This window comes from Ovis canadensis, chromosome 21 (genome assembly GCF_042477335.2).
Source record: "Ovis canadensis isolate MfBH-ARS-UI-01 breed Bighorn chromosome 21, ARS-UI_OviCan_v2, whole genome shotgun sequence".
In the NCBI taxonomy this organism is placed as follows: domain Eukaryota; kingdom Metazoa; phylum Chordata; class Mammalia; order Artiodactyla; family Bovidae; genus Ovis; species Ovis canadensis.
The window spans coordinates 56,528,231-56,547,322 of NC_091265.1; the positions used below are offsets into that span (position 1 = coordinate 56,528,231).

Here is a 19,092-nt window from a genome sequence, read left to right on the forward strand (position 1 = left end):
CCACCCTCCCATGGACAGGCAGGCCTGGGCACCTGCTGGGAGGCCAAGGGAGCAGGTTCATCAATGCAGTGAAGCTCCTTAGCCACAGGACACCCCAGACAACTGGCCACATCCTGGCTCCACTGCTCACTGTGTCGCCCCAGCAGATCACCAGCACCCCGACCCTGCATTTCTGCATCATCAAAGCAATGATGGTGCCGCGTTTCTCCCCTGCCTCGCCTGCAGTGTGGTCTTCAGGCGCCAGGGGACCCCGTTCGTGGCCTCTGCTGTAGGAGAGCCGTCCAGGCCCAAGCTGGGACTCAAGGCACACGGCCTGTGGGTGGAATGGGAAGGGCTGGGGCTGGAAATCAGGAGCCTAGGCTCTGGGCTCCGCTCTGCAGTGGATTCCGCAAGGCTGTGCTTAGATGTGCCGCCTGCCAGGCCCTTTGCCGAGGGCTGGGGACACACCAGGGAAGGAGACAGACAAGGCCCCTGCCCAGGAGCCACATCCTTGTGGGGAGACTTAGACCGTGATGTGCGTGCTAAGTCACTTCAGTCGTGTTCTGACTCTGTGACCCTATGGACTGCAGCCCACCAGGCTCCTCTGTCCATGGTATTCTCCAGGCAAGAATATCGGAGTGGGTTGCTGCTTAGATAGTAAACACATCGACACAGGAATAAACCAGAGAGGGTTAGATGGTGGAAAGTGCTGAAAGGGAAATAAAATGGTAATGTGATGGAGAGGGCCTTCGGGCTGCCCTGAGGCTGGGCAGAAAGGCAAGAGGAGGGATGCGTGAGCTGGGATCAGAATGATGGGGTGGGCAGGGGGGGTGGCGTGTCCAGGAGACAGGACACACCCGGCTGTCTGAGAGAGAGAGAGCCCACGTGCCTGGGGCGTGGTGAGAAAGGGCAGCGTGGAGGTGAGGGCAGGCCGGCTGGCAGAGGAAGGAGAGTGTTTTCCACGTGTGATGAGCTCTGCATGGAGACTGGAAATGGGGTGTGGGGGCGGGGGGAGGCTGGTTGACTGGCAGAGACTTCTCCTCTCCGAGCCTGTTTCCCTACTTTAGCGCAGCACACACCCCCTCCCCCGCGCAGTGGCATTTGTGGTCAGAGCCAGTGGCCGGAAGAGTAAGGAGATGAGCACGGAAGGAGGAATGCCTCCAGCCTCAGGCTCATTATGGGGGTCCCTCGGCTGTGGGAGTGGGGCCCAGGGACCACCCCTGAGTGGGTGCCTGCTGGACGAATGCCCTGGCCTGCCGCACCCACTGAGGGCACGACTGGGCAGAGCTAAGACTGGGGAGTGGGTTCCCCCAGGAGCGGGTGGAGTGGGGCGTGGTCCATCCTCCCCTGCCTGCAGGAAGAGACTGGGCAGGAAGTGCTCCAGGCAGGCAGCCCCGGGTGGTGGCTCAAGGCTCTAAGGGCTGATGTGGTGTCGGCCCCTCGGCCTGTCTGGGGGCACCATCATCAGGCCGGGGCGTCCTTGGCAGCACCTGGCCTGTCAGTCAACGCCATCTGCTGTATCTCTGGCCCCCCGCTCCTCTCCCGCATCATGCCTGCCTTGGCCCGGAGCTTCCCACCCAGCTCCAGGATGAAGCTGGCTCACAAGACCCCAGGAGCCTCTCCAGTGCGTCCCTCCCCTCTGCTCCCGTCTGGCTGGTTCTGGTCTTCGCTCCACGCTCCAGGCTCCATCCCCCGCCCCCCGCCCGCCCCGCACATGGACCTGCCGCCCTCTCCATGTGGCCACGTTACTCCGCCTTATCCTTCAGATCTCAGCTCCTGCTCCCAATTCTTCAGGCAGCTGCCCCTCAGATCTTTGCTGGGGCTCCGACAGGGACCCCTCTTCTGAGCACAAGTTGTAGAATTTTTCACAATCGTATGTGAAGATCAGCTTCCAGCCTGTCTTTCCTTTCTGGCCTGTCGGATCCTTGAGGGCTGGCCCCACCTGGGCCTTTACTTACTGCCGTGGCCCCTTGGCATGTAGTGGGCTCTCTGATTGTGTGTTGGAGGGTGGAGGATGGCTGTGTGCGGGAAATTAATTTTTAGGTTTCACCTGTGTTCACACCCTGGGGCCCCACCCCTGGGGCTGATCCTGGCTTCCTCTCCTCTTAGGTCCCAGCGCTGCCCTGAGCCAGGGAGTCTGGAACCAAACTGGCCACACGTGGGGGTTGGGGGTCCTTGAAACAGCCAGGCCTGGGGCCACGCTGTGTCCTCTGCTCCCAGGCCCGCCCAGCCCTGGAGTTTGGGGCCTGGGCCCGCCTGGGGTCCCTCGAGGGCGGGACGGGCTCACTCAGATGCCTGCCACCGACTGGAAGGAGGACAGTCACAGTCGAGTCCATCCAGGGTGGCTTCCGGGCCGTGGCAGGTTTGCAAGCCAGGTGGCGTTGCCGAGGAACTGTGGACTGAGGGAGGGGTGGGGGACCCGGAACAAATGGCCCTAGGGCCTTTGCCCTTGGGCTTTAGGGTGGAGGCTTCAGTGGGTGGTCTCGGGCCTCCCATCTGTCTCCTCTGCAGCCTGGCAGGCCTTCGATCTTGGGGGACCTGGCATCCCTGGCGCTTGCTGCCGAGTGGTAGAAAGGATGGTGGTGGGACATGGGTTGGGAAGCCGCAGCCGCCGTCCCCCTCAGTGCCGGGGTCTCCCCAGCCCCGGCCGGGGCTGTGCTCACCGTGGGGGTGGGCTCTCGAGCTGCAAGGACATTCTGGTCAGGCTGCTACCTCTGATGCTGGCGGGGAGGGGTGCCCAGGAGGCCCCAGAGCCCACAATTCTAGGTCACCTCCTGCACCATCGGAGGCAGGAGCCATATTTATAGCAGCCAGCGGCCACCGAGGGTGGGGCAGTCAGCAGGCTCCGTGACGCAGGCCACCTCCTCCAGTCCCCTAGCTCTCGCCGACTCCCCCACCGCCACCCCCGACTCCAGAGGCTTCCTGGGCGAGCGGCGAAGGGCTGGGCCTGCTGAGGAAACAGGCCTTGTCACCTTCCTCCCCAAGCCCCGGCGGGGACACGGTGCCACTCTCCACCTGGCAGGAGCCTCGGCCCCAGTCAGTCTGGCCAGGACCCTGTCTGTCTCCTGGGCCCCAGGTGGGCATCCCATTATAGCACTCAGCGGCCGGCCCTGCCGGCCTGTCTCCGTGGTGCCGTCAGCTCTGGGTGAAAGGTCTGGGCCCTGGAGTCACCGGCAGCTTTGCCAGCCTGCCTGGGGCTGCCAGGTGCGTCCCTGCTGGTGGCGAGCAGTTAATGGGGCCACAGGCACCTGCCCCAGGTTGACGGGGCGGAGACCCCGCCAAATGCCTGTCACCTCCCTGCCGTGACCTTGCGAAATGGCCATGGAGTGCCACTGGGGGCAGGAAGGGCAGGCAGCCTGCGGTCACCAGGGCTGTTCCTCCTTCCACCCCAGGGAGCAGGCCTGGAAGCCCCGGCCCCAGGAGTGACAGTGAGACGAGCCTGGGGCCCCAGGCCCTGAGGGTGAGTCCTCTGGGGAGGAAACTGACACCCTACTCCGGAGCCCAGGTCGGGCCCTGCTCCCTCCCAGGCCTCACATGCCCAGATACAGAGCTGGCCCTTGGGTCCCTCCCAGGCCTGAGGAGGCAGAAGGCTGACCTCTATTCGGGGCCTGATGGAGTCACCCCCATTGTGGAGGCCAGTGCCCCCCATTTCCAGTCTATGTTGCCCTGAGCCACTGGGCCCATCCCCTAGCCCGGGGGGAGAATAAGGGGGAGGCCAGGATTACCTTTTGGGGGGCCTCCAGTGTAACAGACAAGGTGAGGCAGGAGGGCCCGGAGCCTATAGGATGGTGGGCTGCAACTTCACTGATGAGCTGTGGGCTGACCAACCAGGACCGAGGCTTAAGGCCGACTGTATGGGCCCCAGGCTTCGCCAGGGAGGAACCCCTGAAGTGAGCGGGTGTCTGGAGAGAAGGAAGCACCAGACAGGGGGCACTCCACTGATGAGCAGGAGAGGGACATGGGTACAGGGAATCGCCTTGCCCAACAGCAGGGCTGGAGGGGCTGGTTGGTGCAGAGCTCGATAGCTAATGGTTGGGCGTTGTCATCTTATTTGAGAGGAATTTAGGGGCTTCCTTGGTGGCTCAGTGGTGAAGAATCTGCCTGCAATGCAGGAGACGTGGGTTTGCTCCCTGGGTTGGAAAGACCCAGGAGAAGGAAATGGCAACCCACTCCTGCATTCTGGCCTGGAAAGTCCCATCTACAGAGGAGCCTGGCAGGCTATAGTCCACTGGGTCTCAAAGAGTTGGACACAACGTAGCAACTAAACAGTAACAACAACAGGGCAATTTAGGAGTCTTAATGCACTTGTGAGGAGGGGGTTGATTTAAGTTAAAACTGTAAAAAGATGTGTGCGTGTGTATCCAATGCTACCCAGCATCCCCTGTATGAAGGACCCAGCTCTCAGCACTTCACAACTTTGAACCCACTTTGTCATCTCCCACGGGGTAGGCACTGTCATCACCAGCCCCGCTTTACCGAGGAGGAGGAAGCAGTGGTTGATTCGTCCGGACTTTGAAAGTCATTGCTCAGTGCACGCCTGAGTGGTCAGAGACCCTGGAACAAAAGGCAGGTCTACCCTGTTCTCCATCCGGTGGCCTTCGGAGCCCCCCAGCCCTCCCTGGAGACCTGGGGTCATGTGCTTGGGCCTGGCTTTGCCATGCCCAAGGAGGTGTGAGGGAGTGAGGGGGCTGGAGGGAGTCTCTGAGCACCTGGGTGGGTCACCATTTCCTTCTGCACCTTGTGGCGCAGGCCAGGCAGACACGAGTGATGGCTGAATTAGCCTAGACCCCGGATGGAGGCCCCAGGCTCTCTCCTGCACCCAACAGCAAGTAGAACTCTAAAAGACAGGGCCAGAGTGGGCCTACCTGAGAGATCAGGCTGTTTCCAGGGGTTTCTCAAACGTTTTTAAGCCCTGAGACCATTTAGCTCAAACACAATGTCACAAGGAGCCCCAGTGGGTAAAAAGCTAATAGCCACTCTGACCAGCGTAGCCTGCAAGCCCCAGCCTGCTGTGACCCCCTCCCCTCATCTGGGGGTGCCTGAGAAACCCACTTCAGAGAGCGCTGCCATCCACTCACTGGGCACAGGAGAGGAGGGCAGAGGGGCTGGGCCTGGGCCGAGGCCCCGGGGCCCGTGAGAGCAGCACCTGCCACCTCCAGCGATGCTCCTGTGGTGCACGGGGACTCTGCTGACCTCGTCCCCTGGGAGAGAGCTTGTGTTACGCAGTCACTCGATCCCTGCCTGCTTCTGCGATGCCCAGGGAATGGTTGACGTGAAACTCAATAGCCGAGCGCAGGGCTGTGCCCTAGATGGCCGTGCTGCCCGGGGAGGGGGCCCCCCTCTGCGGATCCTCCATAGCCCATGCAGCCCCCACCCCCGGAGTCGGGAGCCCCCCAGTACAGGCTGCAGAGGCAGGCGCGATAGGACCGTGGTGGCACAGGGTATGCAGGGCATGGTGGCGGGGTTCCCGGCAGGAAGGTGTCAGGTGAGGTGTGCCCACTTAGCAGACTCATTAGCGGCCTTGCTAGGGGGCTCCTCATGAAGTGGAGGTGCGAAATCCTCTCGGAGGTGTCGCCAGCACCTGAAACAGGGAATCTCTTCTCGGAAGCTCTGGGAAGCCCGGCCAGAGTGCTGCAGATGAGCTGCCTGGTAGGGTTCCCAGAGACTGGCTCGCCAGAGAGCAGAGGCCCTGGGGGAGGTGAGGGGACGGGGGTCCACAAGGGGCACTGCTAGCACGACGCTGGAGTGGGCACATTGGCATGAGCGGTGGGCCTCCGCCCCTCAGAGCGTCCAGAGTCTGGGCTGGGAAGGGGCCTCCAGGGGACCCACTGAACCTCTGAGACAGACAGATGACTGGGGGCGTCTGCAGGAGCACGGAGTGGCCTTGGGCCAGAGCTCCCCTGTCCGAGCTGAGCCATGGGATGGTGATTCTCATCTCCGTGGCTCATCCTGGGTTAAGGAGGCAGGGCCGGTGAGGCCTCAGCCTGGGCAGGTGAGACTCCTGCCATCCCTGCCCGAGAAGGTGGGTCAGGGCCTCCTGTAGGCTGGCACGGGTGAGGGCAGGCATGGGTCACCCTGGTGCACAGGGGTGAAGAGCAGGGCCTTTCTGTGCAGGAAGCCTGACTCGCTCGCAGAGATCAGCAGCCCTGCCACAGCTTGGGCTGGGAAGGACTTGGGCCATGAGGATGAGGTCTAAGCACTCAGGAGAAGATGATGGATAAATAATGATGGTGGCAACGAATACTTGCCAAGCGCTGAGTGCTTTCAATACGTTATTTCATTTACTCCACGACTCCTGGTGAAGCGGGGAGTCCTTTGTTGTCCTCTCCTGCAGATGAAAAAACGGGCTCAGAGAAATGAAGGTCACAGACACCTAGAAGTAACAGAACCAAGATGCAAACTCAGGGCTGCCCCACCTCAGGGCTGCCCTACCTCAGGGCTGGAGGGAAGCCAGCGGTGAGCTCCTTGGAGGAGCCATTACCCTCCAGGTGTGCCATTTGAGACTGTGGGTTGCAGGGGACGGGGGATGTGGCACCACCACAGGGGCAGCGCAGGAAAGACTCCGCCTAAATAGAAGCAAACCTGGGATGGGTGCCTGCCTGCATGCACAGACAGGCGGAAGGAACTGGCCAGGGGCTGGGAGACCAGAGCCTGGCCTCGCTGAGCCGCCCCAGGGCACCTCGGCCCTGGGCCCCAAAATAAGGGTGGGGTAAAGGCCATTCCTAGTTTCAAGAACAGAAACCGTCTCCAGGGAAGAATTCAGAAACAAAACCTGGACTGGCCACAGGGGAATCTCTTCTGCTCTCCAGAGAAAGTCCATTCTGGCCTAGGACAAAGCTGGAGGAGAGGAGCAGGGAAGACTGCAGGGTGGAAGGAAGGCCCGGCCTCACTGCCATGCCCAGGGCAAGGAGGGGTGGGGGGGCACATCCTGCTGCCTCTTGGGGCGGTGCCCACCCCCAACTCATCCCCCAGCAGCCAGCCTCCCTCCCAGAACTAGCAGGAAACGAAAGGCCTCAATTGATTCCCAGGGAGTTGGCTGGTGTCAGTGACAGGGCCCATGGCAGATGGCAAATTCTGCTTGTTGTAGACGAGTGGAAAATAATTAGCGTGAGAACGAGAAGCCGGAGCCTCTGTGCTAAACGGAGCCCTGATGAGGGCTCGTCGGGAGGGGCCGAGGGCACAGACTGGAAGCTCACAGCCCGGCTCTCACTAGCTGAGTGACCTTGGGCAAGGGACCTAACTTCTCTGGGCCCGTTTCTTCATCCGTAAAATGGGGTTGACAATAACACGTAGCTCATAGGGTTGCTAGAAAGATGAAATTAAAGTAGGTGATACCTATGAACTGCTCGCTACTGTACCTGGCATGTAGGAAATGCTATGTAAGAATTTTTTTTCTACTAACTGGTGATAGAATAATTGCTGGTGCCATCTCCAGGTCCAGCCCAGCATGACTGTAGGTGTGGCCCCCAGTAAGTGGGGCTGCTTCTTTTCATCCTCTTCCCTGAACTCTGTGCCCAAGCCCCAGAGTGCTGGTTTGTGAGGCGCCACGGATGCTCATGGGCTTCCCTGGTAGCTCAGATGGTAAAGAATCTGCCTGCAATGCAGGAGACCCAGGTTCGATCCCTAGGCCAGGAAGATCCCCTGGAGAAGGAAATGGCAACCCACTCCGGTATTCTTGCCTGGAAAATTCCACGGGCAGAGGGGCCTGGTGGGCTACAGTCCAAGGGGTCGCAAAGTCGGACACGACTGAGTAACACATGTATGCTCGTGGGTGTGGAGAGGACACCGCAGGGAGGTCCAGCTTCAAAGCCTGATTTGGCCCCTCACTCAGTAGATTGCTTAACCTCAGAACCTCAGTTTCCCCATCTGTGACATGAAAACAGTCCTGCCCACCCACAGGCTCCTAGTGAGGGGAGTAGGAGGCACCTCCCCGGGTCTTTCAAGGCTGCCCTGGTTGGGGGGAGTGGCGGTGCAGGAAAGGTGCTCATGAGCCTGAGACCCTGGTGGGGCAGCGTGGGGTGAAAGCAGAGACAGCAGCGTCCCCGACACTGCCCCGCCGCGGGCCTCACCAGGCACCTGTTTCGTCCCAGGGCCTGGGCGTGTGAGGACCCATTTCTTGCCGAAATCCATCCCCAGCCCTGGGCAGGCTCGCCTCTGCCTTCTGCTCCAGCACAGCTGACGTGTGAAAAGCAACAGCTTTCAGGCCCGGACTCCGGTTGCACACACCCGGGCCCAGGTGGGTGGCTCCTGCGCCCCCGGCCCACGCATGTTCACTCTCTGTTGCCTCCCCCACCGCCCTCCGCAGCCCCTCACCTCTCAGAGCCCAGCCTCTGCGGGACCCTCACACCTGGGAGATAGAGGGACTTGAAGGGCAAGCAGGAATCAGACCAAGGGGCAGAGACATTGTTTCCTTCGAAGTAACTCCAGGAGGCTGCTTTGAAATCCCAGCCGTGCAGCCTGATGAAGCTGGAGTAAGGGGACACATAAAGTTTCTAGCTCTGGGCCTCAGCCCACGCACCTGCAGGCAGCCCGTGGAACAGCCTCTCCTCGGCCTCAGTTTTCCTCATCTGGGAATGGGGTCAATGCTCACAGTGTATCCCTAGTGGTGGGACCAGGAGTCTGGAGCCAGAGGAAGACCCACAGAGTGGGTTGTGGTCCCCAAAGCCCTGGCGCCTCCCTCCGCCGGGTTGGGGAACATGAGTAGCCCGCTCCCAGGGTTCAGAAAAGCATTTAATTGGCTCCTGCTCCTTTGAAGTGGCGGTTAAGACACGGGCTGCGGAACTAGGCTAGGTGACCTGGGGCAAATCACTTCATCTGTAAAATACAGTAATAGCAGTGCCTCCAATGAGGACTGAGTGAGTTATGTGCACAAAGGGCTTAGAGGAGGCCCAAGACTCCATAGGCAACTGACAAATGCTGGAAGTCGCAGAATGGGGCTGAGTCCCCAACTCGCGATGGGCGGAGCTCTCCTCCATCACCCAGAACCGCCCCGCAACCTCGGAGAAGATTGGTTACGAGGTGCCGCGCCCCTCCCTCTGCAGGTGCTCCGCGTTTAAGTCTCACAAGCCAGCGGGGAGGTTAAGGAGCTCCCTAACAAGCCACTCAGCTGAGTAGTAGTGGCTCTGCCAAGATTCCACCACCCCTGGAGCCCGTGCTCTGGACAGAGATAAAAAGGGTAAGAGGCGTCTGCCAGCCCATATAGGCCAGAGGGCAGCCCCTGGTGAGCCTGCCCCAGCTGAGACTGAGCCTCTGGGGGCCAGCACTAGCTCTGCAGGTTGCCCAAGGGGCCCAACCTCCCTTGGATCAGTCCTCCAAGTCAGATGACTACCTGTCAAGACTAGTCAAGCTCATCGGCCAACAAAGACAGACCCAGCAGGTCCCTTTCATTGTTTTGGGAGCATCTTCTCTAAGCCCGGTCACATGGGGGCATCCCATTCATTATGGGAATGGGAGTCCTGGGCCCTCCCCTCAGAGCCCCAAGGAATACAGCACCTTACAGAGTGCTGAAAGAGGCCTTGCATGCGTATGCATGCTCAGTCATGTCCAACTCTTTGTGACCCCACGGACTGTAGCCCACGAGGCTCCTCTGTCCGTAAAATTTCCCAGGCAAGAATACTGGAGCTGGTTGCCATGCCCTTCTCTAGGGGATCTCCCCAACCCAGGGATCAAACCCACATCTCCCGCATCACCTGCATTGGCAGGTGGATTCTTGACCACTGTGCCACCTGGGAACCCCTTAAAGAGTGTGTGCCGACTGCCCACTTTCCCTTTTCACTTTGGCCACCAGGAAGCATGGAGGCGAGCGCTAGTTTTACATGCAGCTCCTACGATGGGCTTTATGTCTCGCACATGTACGATGATTTCCCCAGTCTTCTGTTTCAATTTACTTAGTTTTTGTTCTCGTTTGTTTTTAAATTTATATTCCACCTTTTCATTGTTTTGGGTTTCTATATAGGCACATGCAGCCTTGGATGCAAATGAATGTTGACAAATAAAAACATCAGCCTCCCCTTAGTCCAGGCTCCTCATTCTTCAGAAGAGGTAACTGAGGTCTGGAGGGGTGGTGACTTTCTGTCCTGGGGATGTTGCCCTTGGTCTGGGACTGGCAGCTCTGGAATGTGGCTGGACCTGGCCCGGTCACCAGCCTTAACCGGCAGGGCTGTTCAGGATCCAGGGAAGGTGGGCTCGGGGCTAAGATCTCCTCCTCTCCTTTGCCAGCTGAGCTGCAGAGCTGCAGGGACCCCACCTGCCGGGCGGTGGAGAGCTAGCCGCCGATGAGTCTGCTTGAAACTGCTCAAGTGATTGATGCCTTCTTGCAGGTTGATCTCCAGCAAGGGAGCTCATGTGGATTTTGCCAGCTTTGGAGAGGGTTCTGTATCCAGAGTGTGAGAGAGGATCTCAGCCCAGGCTCCCTGGGGCAACACTCTACTAATGGGAGCGGCTCTCAGGAGTTGGAGAAGGCATGTGCTGTGTGGCAGGGAAGGGCCGGGCCGGCTCAGCGACTGTGGCTGCATGTCCAGCTCCTGCTGGGAGGGACATAATGGGAAAGCTGGGAGCCTCTGGGGCCTTCCTGAACTTGCTTCCTCACCCATAAATGGGGGCCCCAAGACTGTTTCCAGGATCCCTTCTAAGCCTGACATTCCTGCAGTGCCTGTGGGCTTTGGATGGCAGGAGGAAGGACCTGAGTCTCTTGCCTGCCCAGCCTCCTGGTCCTCAGAAGGTGTGGGGCAGGGTCTCTGAGCCTCAGCCTCCTAATTTTCCACGAAAATATTAGCGGAAGAGCCACATTTGCTGAGCATCTGTGACAGGTGCTGACTTAAGTGTATGTGACTCATTTAACCCTTGTGACAGTTCCGAGGTAGCTGCTGTTCTTAGCCCCATTTTAGAAATAAGGAACCATGGCACAGAGAGGTTAAGTAACTTGTCCACGGTCACATAGCCATGACGTGCAGAGCCAGGACCCAGACCCATGTGGAGTGAGAGTGAGGCTGTCACCCTGCATCGCTGCTGTGAGGATGGCAGGCTATTCATCTGGGACTCAAAACGTGGAAGGTGCTCAGTTGATATCAAATGTATCCTAGTGGCCTGGACCTGGTTGTCATCCCTTCCTTCAGGCTCAACTTCCAGCCTATCCTTGGGCCCAGATGCCCAAGGCCACCTCTGCCAGGCAGGAAATCTCATGGGCTCACCTAGAGGCTGCTGGATGGGCCTCCCACAGCACATCATCCTGTCCTCTGTGGCTGTGCCTGACTCTGGTGCCCTGGCCCCACTGCAGGCTAGCGAGGTGATGTCTCACCTCCCGCCAGCTCGAGCTGGAATTCTCCGTGCCTTCATCCTTCTCCCGGGAGCTCTCAGCACCCCATCAGCTGGGACCCACTGCTGAGGGGCACTTCTCCCTGAAGCCTGCTGCCAGGGCCCAGCCCAAGGGGACCTTTGGGTCAGGGGATGAGGCCCAGCCCGGGTGCTCTAAATAGTAGCCCCCCAAAGCCCATGGCAGGGCAGGGGACCCTGTTAGGACTCATGTCAGCTCAGTCCAGCCCTTTCTGATCAGCTGGACCCAATCAAAGGCATCCCAGCAACGCCTGCCCAGACGCTGGCACCTGTCACAGATCACCCTGCCAGGAAGCCACCAGAAACCCTGTTGATACAATCCCCCCACCCACCCGTCAGTGGAGCCTGGGCTCTGCCGGGACCCATGCAGACCTCTGTGACCTTGTCCCAGCCCGCTCTCGCCGCAGCCCTCTGGGGAACTGGGGTTGTCCTCCTTTTGCAGCTGGAGAAACTGAAGCCCTAGAATAGTTAAGACAGCCAGAGGAGAGGGAGGTCCTCTGAGAGCAATCGGGGTGGGGTCGCTGGGGAGGGACCTTTCCTCCAAAGTGAAGGATTTGAGCTAAGAGGGGCGGGAGTCATGTCTCCCACCCTATGGCAGCTGCTTCAGGAGGATGAAGCAGTGGTTTGGAGTGGCTGGGGCTGCCCAGGGGGAGAGGGGCTGTATTCACACTCCAGGGGCAAGAGAAGAGGGGGTGTGGTGTGAAGGAGAGCAGCGCTGCCTGGCCCACACCCCCCTCCACCCCGCGGGACTCTCCATTGAGCAGAACCAGGATGGACAACAAGGAATCAGCAAGTGTAAGCCAGGGTACCCAGGGTATTGAGATGAGGGGTTCCCATAAGGGAGCGTGGCCTGAGAAGGGCCAGGGGGTGCCGTCAGGGAGGGTTTCAAAGAGGACTGGCTTTCAGTTGGCTTTTGAAGATGAATAGGATTTTGCCTGTCAGAGGAACTAGGATAAACACAGATTCCAATGAGGTGTTTTTAAGGGGGCAGCAAATTTGGGGGTTGGGAAAGGAGGATGAGGGAGTGTGAGGGGGTACTGGAGTGCCTCCCCAGCCAGAAGGCAGCCCTGTGCCTGTCTATGCCTTGGATCCCTAGGGGTTGGGGAGTGACTTCCTGCTCCAGAACTCAGAGAGAGCAAGGCCCCTGCCCAAGGCTGCGCAGCCTGCCTGCCACTGCTGCGGCCCTTAGGTGCTGCCTGATAGGCTTGGACTATATCCTGCAGATCCCTGGAGCCATGGACGGTTTTTAAAGTAGGGATCAGCCCGTGCATTTTAGAAAAACAGTTTTGCATTTTTAGAAAGAGGAACTCTGAGGATGGTTCATACTTAAATCAAAGGCCTGAATCCCTATCAAGGAAACTGGGCTTTGTGAGTGGAGGAAGAAGGGGCCGGCCTCGGAGTGCCACTCAAGTCATTCCACCCATGCGTGGGGAGCGTCCTGGGCGTTCACACCTGCCTGGGTGGTGGGGGGGGGGGAGTTGTCCAGCCAGGGGCATGGGAGGCACCCAGCAATGCTTCTGTTCTGCCGCCGCTGAAGGGGGCACATCCCCTCCCCTGGAAGTGCCACTGGTCTGGATGCCCCCTGCCCCACTGAGGCCCCTGTGCCCTGGGGAAGGAGAGCCAGAGGAGATGCTTTGTGGCCTCCTCAGACCAGGAAGTAGCCTCTGCCCTCCCCCATCCTGAGACATTTCCTCCAGATGAAATCACATCCCCAGCAGGGGAACAGGCCCCCATTGTGAAGGGCTGGGGTCTCGAGAGAAAGGGCGTCTTTCAGGCCCTCAAAAATAGCAGTCCTGAGATTTATGAATCCACATGGAGTAGCAGGGCCCATCCTTACCACCCCCCAGCAACAGCACAGGCCCTGTCATCACCACCCCCCACTACCCCGCCATGACCTGGTGGTGACCAGCCGGAGAATCTGCAGGCCCGGGCAGAGGCGCAGCTCGTCCACCCGGTTCACACGCGCTCTCTCTGCTTCATCCTCCTGAGCCAAGACTGCTGCTGGCTTCGTCCAGCGCTGCCAAGGCCTCTCATATGGTCCGCACCAGACCCTTAGCAGGTGGGGACCATCGACATTTTACAGATGGGGAAACTGAGGCACAACTAGTAAGTCATACTGTGAGTAGGTGGTGGAGCCGGGGTTGGGAGCCAGGCAGTGCTGGACCTGGGATTCTGCAGTGGCGAGCTGGCCCTGGAGGTTGCGGGGTGTGGCCCCCAGACCTGTTATGAGGTACCCTGGCGGGGTCAGCCCGCAGCCGCCCTGCCATGTGACCTAGGTGGGACTGGCACTGACCACCTGGCCGTCAGCTGGGCGCCCCTCCTCGTTGAGCTGGGGGGCAGAGGCTGCCACGCGTCATATCACTACAGGGGTCTTGACAGATCTTCAACCCCCTCTGCAGGGGTGCCAGGCTCCCTGCCCCCCACTTCTACCTGAGAGCTGGATGGTGGGGCTGCGCCTGAGGTTATGAGGTGATAACATGTGAGTTGAGGGAGTTTTAGCCATTCTAGACTCTAAAGGCGAAGGGCTGGGAGAGGAGGCGGTTGGGAAGGGTTCACTGGGTGTACCCCTGAAAGCGAGATGTCCTGGGCTCCCGGCAGGGCAGCCCGTGCCAGCCTCTCTGGGACAGCCCTCCCCTTCCTCTGCCGGGGTCTGGCCTGCTGAGAGCGGCTGCTGCACCTGCTGGGACCTCGCAGCGGTGTGTGTGTGAGGGACTCCTGAGCCCAACCCCACGCGCCTCCTCACCCTCCGGGGGCCACCTGGCGTCGGGGAGGGGCTGGCGGCTGCCCTCCCAGCTGTTGGCAGCTCCGTCCCCCCCAGCCCGCCGCCGCCCACGGCGTCCCTGCCCCTCCCACCCGGCCGGTCGGCTCCTTCCAACCGAAGCCGGCGGCGTGGTCAGCCCCTCGCCGACAGGCGACTGGAAGCCCCGGCCTCCCGCGGTCCCAGACCCCCGCCCCCGGACGCCCCGCCACGCAGCTCCGGGCTCTCCATCCTTCTCCCGCTTCCCAGAATCCGCGCTCCGACTCCTCCTTGGAGAGAGTGGGATGATGTCACTTCCTGAGGGTGGGGGGAGGAGTAGGCACGACCCCAGCAGACTAGCACGCCCGCCCGCCAGGCCGCCACCTCGCTGGAAGCAGCCTGGCAGCGGCCGGATGAAGCGGCTGCACCCGGGAGAGGGCGACGGAGACCAGCCGGGCCGGATGTGCTGGGCTGGCCACCTGGCCCCACATCCCCTGGCCCACCCTAAGAGCCGTGCCCACCGGCCGGGGAGACTTGGCCACTTGCCGAGTGATGCTGGTCTCCACGGATGCTCTCCTTCCCTGGAGCCGTCACCGGGGAGAGGAAGACTTGCCGCCCACCCAGGACCAGGTGCCATGTAAGCCTCTGCCAGCCTGGGGGCAGCGGCCCACCAGCACCTACCCTCCAGTCGCTGGGGTTTCTCTGTTGAGTTGAGCGCAGGGCTACCCTGAGCCCCTCCCCGGTGTCGCACCACTGCCCTGGTTCCTGGGGCTCTTGGGAGGGGGGGACCAGACTCCTGGGCCCTTTCTCCCCAAGCTTCCCTGCGGCTAATTTGAATTCAGCTACTTCAGAGAGTTGGGATCTGGGCAGTAGAGACTGCATGGCTCAGGGGGAGCGTGGAGGGTGGAGGGCAGCTGCCAGGAGGATGGGATACCCCCAGGGCTTGCCCACTGCCCTTCTAGCAGAGAGGCTGGGCACCCCAGCCATACTCCTGACGCCTCCCCTGCCCCCGCCCCATCTCAACCAGGTCCTTCCCTACCAAGGGGCGTCGCTGTTGTTGGGGATTCTGTCTGATGGGTACAAAATCAGGTCATAGAGTGTCCTCCCAGCATTCCAGCAAAGCACAAAACGGAAGACCTCATCCAACAGATATTTACTGAGCACCTACTATGTGCTGGGTGCTCCCATCCTCCGTGTGTGTCAGCCCCACGCGTGTGCTCACAGCCCACCTTCCCCAGTGCCTTCAGCCTTCCACCTCCCTGGCTCAGCTCATGCCGGGAGACAGGCTCAGGCTTGGGCTGGGAAACCCCGACCCCATGCCAAGGACTGCAGGCACTGGATATGTGGGTGGGGGTCCCCTGATCCCATGGAGGAGGGTAGGAATAAGCCCAGGTCTTTAGTGGAGCTAAGCAGTTCCTATTGGGGCAACCACAGGCTGAGCCGATCTCAAGGGGCCTGTGCCACTCTTGGGGACAGGCAAGTCCTCAGGGATTAGACTGAAGCCAGTGTCTGGCTACTGCAGTTTTTGATACTGGCTCCAGGGGGATGGATATGGTGGGAGGTGGGTCCTGCCCAGGGATGGGACTGAAGCCCTGGGGATGTTGGACTGGGAGGATGCGCCTGCTGCTGGGCCTGCCTGGCCAGAAGCACGGTGGCCCCGGATGTGGCCGTGGCCCAGGCAGCCTGGGGGTCCTCTGCTCTGTTTCAGGAGGTGAGCGCCAGGCCCGCTGAGCCTCCGCAGAGCCGCCAGCCATGCCCGGGATCGTGGTGTTCCGGCGGCGCTGGTCTGTGGGCAGCGATGACCTCGTCCTGCCAGCCATCTTCCTCTTCCTGCTCCATACCACCTGGTGAGTCTCGGGGCCATGCACAGGCCAGCGGGGCGAGGGGGGCTGCATCACAGGCCTGGGGGGGCCTTCTGACCCTCTGTCCTGACCCTGTCCCAGGAGTCAGTGCTGAAACATCCACCCCCTTTAGGGCAATACCCGCGCAGAGCCCAGAGACCCTGCCTGGCCACTCTAGGAGCTGACCTAGCCCTGGGCTCCCTGCTCCCACTGCCTTGTCCTGGGTGCCTGTGTCCTCAGAGGGCCCCGCTGCCTGGTGGACGGTGGTGCCCTGCCCAGATCAGTGAAGCCCTCCACCTCGGAGTCCAGGCTGGGCGGGGCCACCTAGCCCTCTCATGTGTGCATTCCCCAAGGTTTGTGATCCTGTCCGTGGTGCTCTTCGGTCTGGTCTACAACCCGGACGAGGCCTGCTCCCTGAACCTGGTGGACCACGGCCGCGGCTACCTGGGCATTTTGCTGAGCTGCATGATCGCCGAGATGGCCATCATCTGGCTGAGCATGCGCGGCGGCATCCTCTACACAGAGCCCCGCGAATCCATGCAGTACGTGCTCTACGTGCGCCTGGGTAAGGGCCACCCACCGTGGGCGGGGGGCTATTCCGGCCCTCCCCACCCCCATCCCCTCCTGTGCCCAACGTTCATTCAGCCAGCACCGGGGGCCAGCAGCGAACAGCCAGACTCCCTGCACCCAATTCTGGACCAAGGGTGGGCAGACTGCAGCCTGAGGGCCAAATCCTGCCTGCTGTCTATTTTTTTTTTAAATAAAGTTTTATTGGAACCCAGCCACACTCACTCATTTAGTACTTACCGCCTCTGGCTGCTTCTGCACAACCATGGCAGAGCTGAGTTGTTGTGATGGAGAGTATGACCCACAGGGTCTAAAATATTTACTCTCTGGCCCTTTACGGAGAAAGCTTGCCGACCCCTGTTCTGTCTAGGCTGTGTGTGTCTCTTCAGCTGCTTTGTGATCCTTCCCCAAACAGCCCCTCCTCCCCATCCTGGGGAGGCCCCTCAGGAGCCTAGACCAGCTCCCTGAGGACCCATCTGTGACCTCCTCCTGGACTCCGGTTCAGCTGCCTCCCCCGGTCACTCCTGCTGGACACTCTTGTGCTCCTGTGCCTCAGCTTAGCCCTCTTCTTATGTTAACTCAGGGAGGAGCCCTTTGTGGGTCTCATTTTGCAGATGAAGAATCTGGGACCAGGGAGGTTAATTAGTTCCCTTAAGGTCGCACAGCTAACAAGTATGCAGGTGTCAGAGATTTGAACCCAGGTTGTCAGACTCCAAAGCCTGGACTCTTGGCTGCCACATGGGGCTGCCTGTGAAGCTGGGGCTTCCAGCGCTGTCCCCGGGGTGGGTGGGGGGAGCATCTGTCCTCTCCCCTGCTCCCTACATCCACCCCCATGTCAGCCCTGGGCTCAGCCCTGGACAGGGTGCCTTGGGCAGCTGGTTCGCCCCTTTCCTCTTTTTGCCTCAAGTGCTAGAGGCCGCCTCCCTGGGAACAGCCATTTCCATGAAATGAACACCCTGTCCCCCAGTTCTCACAGCCCTGAACCGTGGACCTCATCATTCTCATTTTACAGTGGAGGAAATGGAGGCTCAGAGATTAGGTAACTTGCCTAAGATACGGTATTAGTCACTCAGTCGTGTCTGACTCTTTGCGACCCCATGGAATGTAGCCTACCAGGCTCCTCTGTCCATGGGATTCTCTAGGCAAGAATACTGGCGTGGGTTGCCATTTCCTCCTTCAGGGGATCTTCCCAACCCAGGGATCAAACCTGGGTCTCCTGCACTACAGGCAGATTCTTTGCCACTGAGCCACCAGGAAAGCCCCATGTCTGATTCCAAAGTTCATAGATACAACTCTAATTCCTGAAAGAGCAGGGAAATGCCTTTTCCTCATCTGCCTTTCCAGTTACCTTCTCAAAGAGGTGTCAGGGCCTGAGGGCACGCAAACCAGGGGATGGGACGGCCACACTCCCTGGGCCTCTGCATCTCGAGGCCTGAGAGAGGGGTGGTGGGTGGTTTGCTGCTGAGGAACCGGGCCCAGGTTCCAGGGCCTCCCCATCCTTCAGCTGGGACCCTGCTCTGCTTGCAGCCATCCTGGTGATCGAGTTCATCTATGCCATCGTGGGCATCGTCTGGCTCACCCAGTACTACACCTCCTGCAACGACCTCACTGCCAAGAACGTCACGCTCGGTATGTTGGTCAGGCCTGGGGTGGAGGGGCCAGGCCAGGTTAGAGAGGGCAGTGGGAGGGACACAGCATCCTTAACCCTGGGTTGGGGGCTTCCCCAGTGGCTCAGTGGTAAAAGAATCCACCTGCCACTGCAGAAGACTAGGGTTCAATCCCTGGGTCGGGAAGATCTCTTGGAGGAGGAAATGGCAACCTACTCCATTATTTTTGCCTGGGAAATCCCATGGGCAGAGGAGCCTGGCTGTATAGTCCATGGGGTCTCAAAGAGTCAGACCTGACTGAAGTGACTAAACAACAACACATTCCATGGACAGAGGAGCCTGGCTACAGTCCATGGGATCTCAAAAGAGTCGGATGTGACCGAGTGCCTGAGCACTCACTCACCCTGAGGTGCAGAGGACACGGGCAGCCCTAACTCTAACCCAAGATCCGGGGTTGGGGACCAGGTTCAAGGGTAGTAAGCTCAGATACCTTGAGAAGGAAATAGTTTCTGTGAGCTTGGCTGATGGATTGGCTGGGCGAGGCCGTAGCCTTCATCCCGAGGTCCACTGTCCCCGCCTTGGCGGCCCCTGGTCTGGGGGTGCACAGCAGCAGGCACAGAGCTGACCGGGGCACTGGAAACCCACATAGCCGTCTGCTCTGTGCCAAGGATGGGCCTGGCGGGGGGGTGGGGGTGGTCACAGCTCAGCCAGGGGACAGCCATGTAGCCAGAGGCTGGGACTGGGGCCTTTGGAGTCTGACTCTAGGGCCCCAGGAGCATTTTGAGGTAGGAAGGCCCCAGCGCTCCTTTCTTCAGGGTCAGAGAGGTGTCCCCAGTGCCATGCCCCTTGGCTTCCCACCGCTCCTCCGCAGGGATGGTCGTCTGCAACTGGGTGGTCATCCTGAGCGTGTGCATCACAGTCCTCTGCGTCTTCGACCCCACGGGCCGCACCTTCGTCAAGCTGAGGGCCACCAAGAGGCGGCAGCGCAACCTGCGGACCTACAACCTGCGGTCAGTGGCCGGGCGGGGGC

At 60.3% G+C, this 19,092-nt stretch overlaps 1 protein-coding gene across 2 annotated transcripts in view; it reads left to right on the top strand.

Moving 5' to 3' along the window:
- Positions 1-19,092, top strand: part of DAGLA (diacylglycerol lipase alpha) — a 66,820-nt gene that overhangs the window by 21,988 nt on the left and 25,740 nt on the right. The window contains exons 1-5 of one of the 2 annotated variants that reach the window (XM_069566697.1): positions 14,618-14,684; positions 15,756-15,894; positions 16,242-16,453; positions 17,983-18,084; positions 18,934-19,072. In XM_069566697.1, coding sequence (XP_069422798.1) covers positions 15,800-15,894; positions 16,242-16,453; positions 17,983-18,084; positions 18,934-19,072 — 548 coding nt within the window. In that variant the 5' untranslated portion in view covers positions 14,618-14,684; positions 15,756-15,799. Of the gene's footprint in view, positions 1-14,617; positions 14,685-15,755; positions 15,895-16,241; positions 16,454-17,982; positions 18,085-18,933; positions 19,073-19,092 lie in introns of those variants that run through there. The other variant, XM_069566696.1, reaches the window with a different exon arrangement.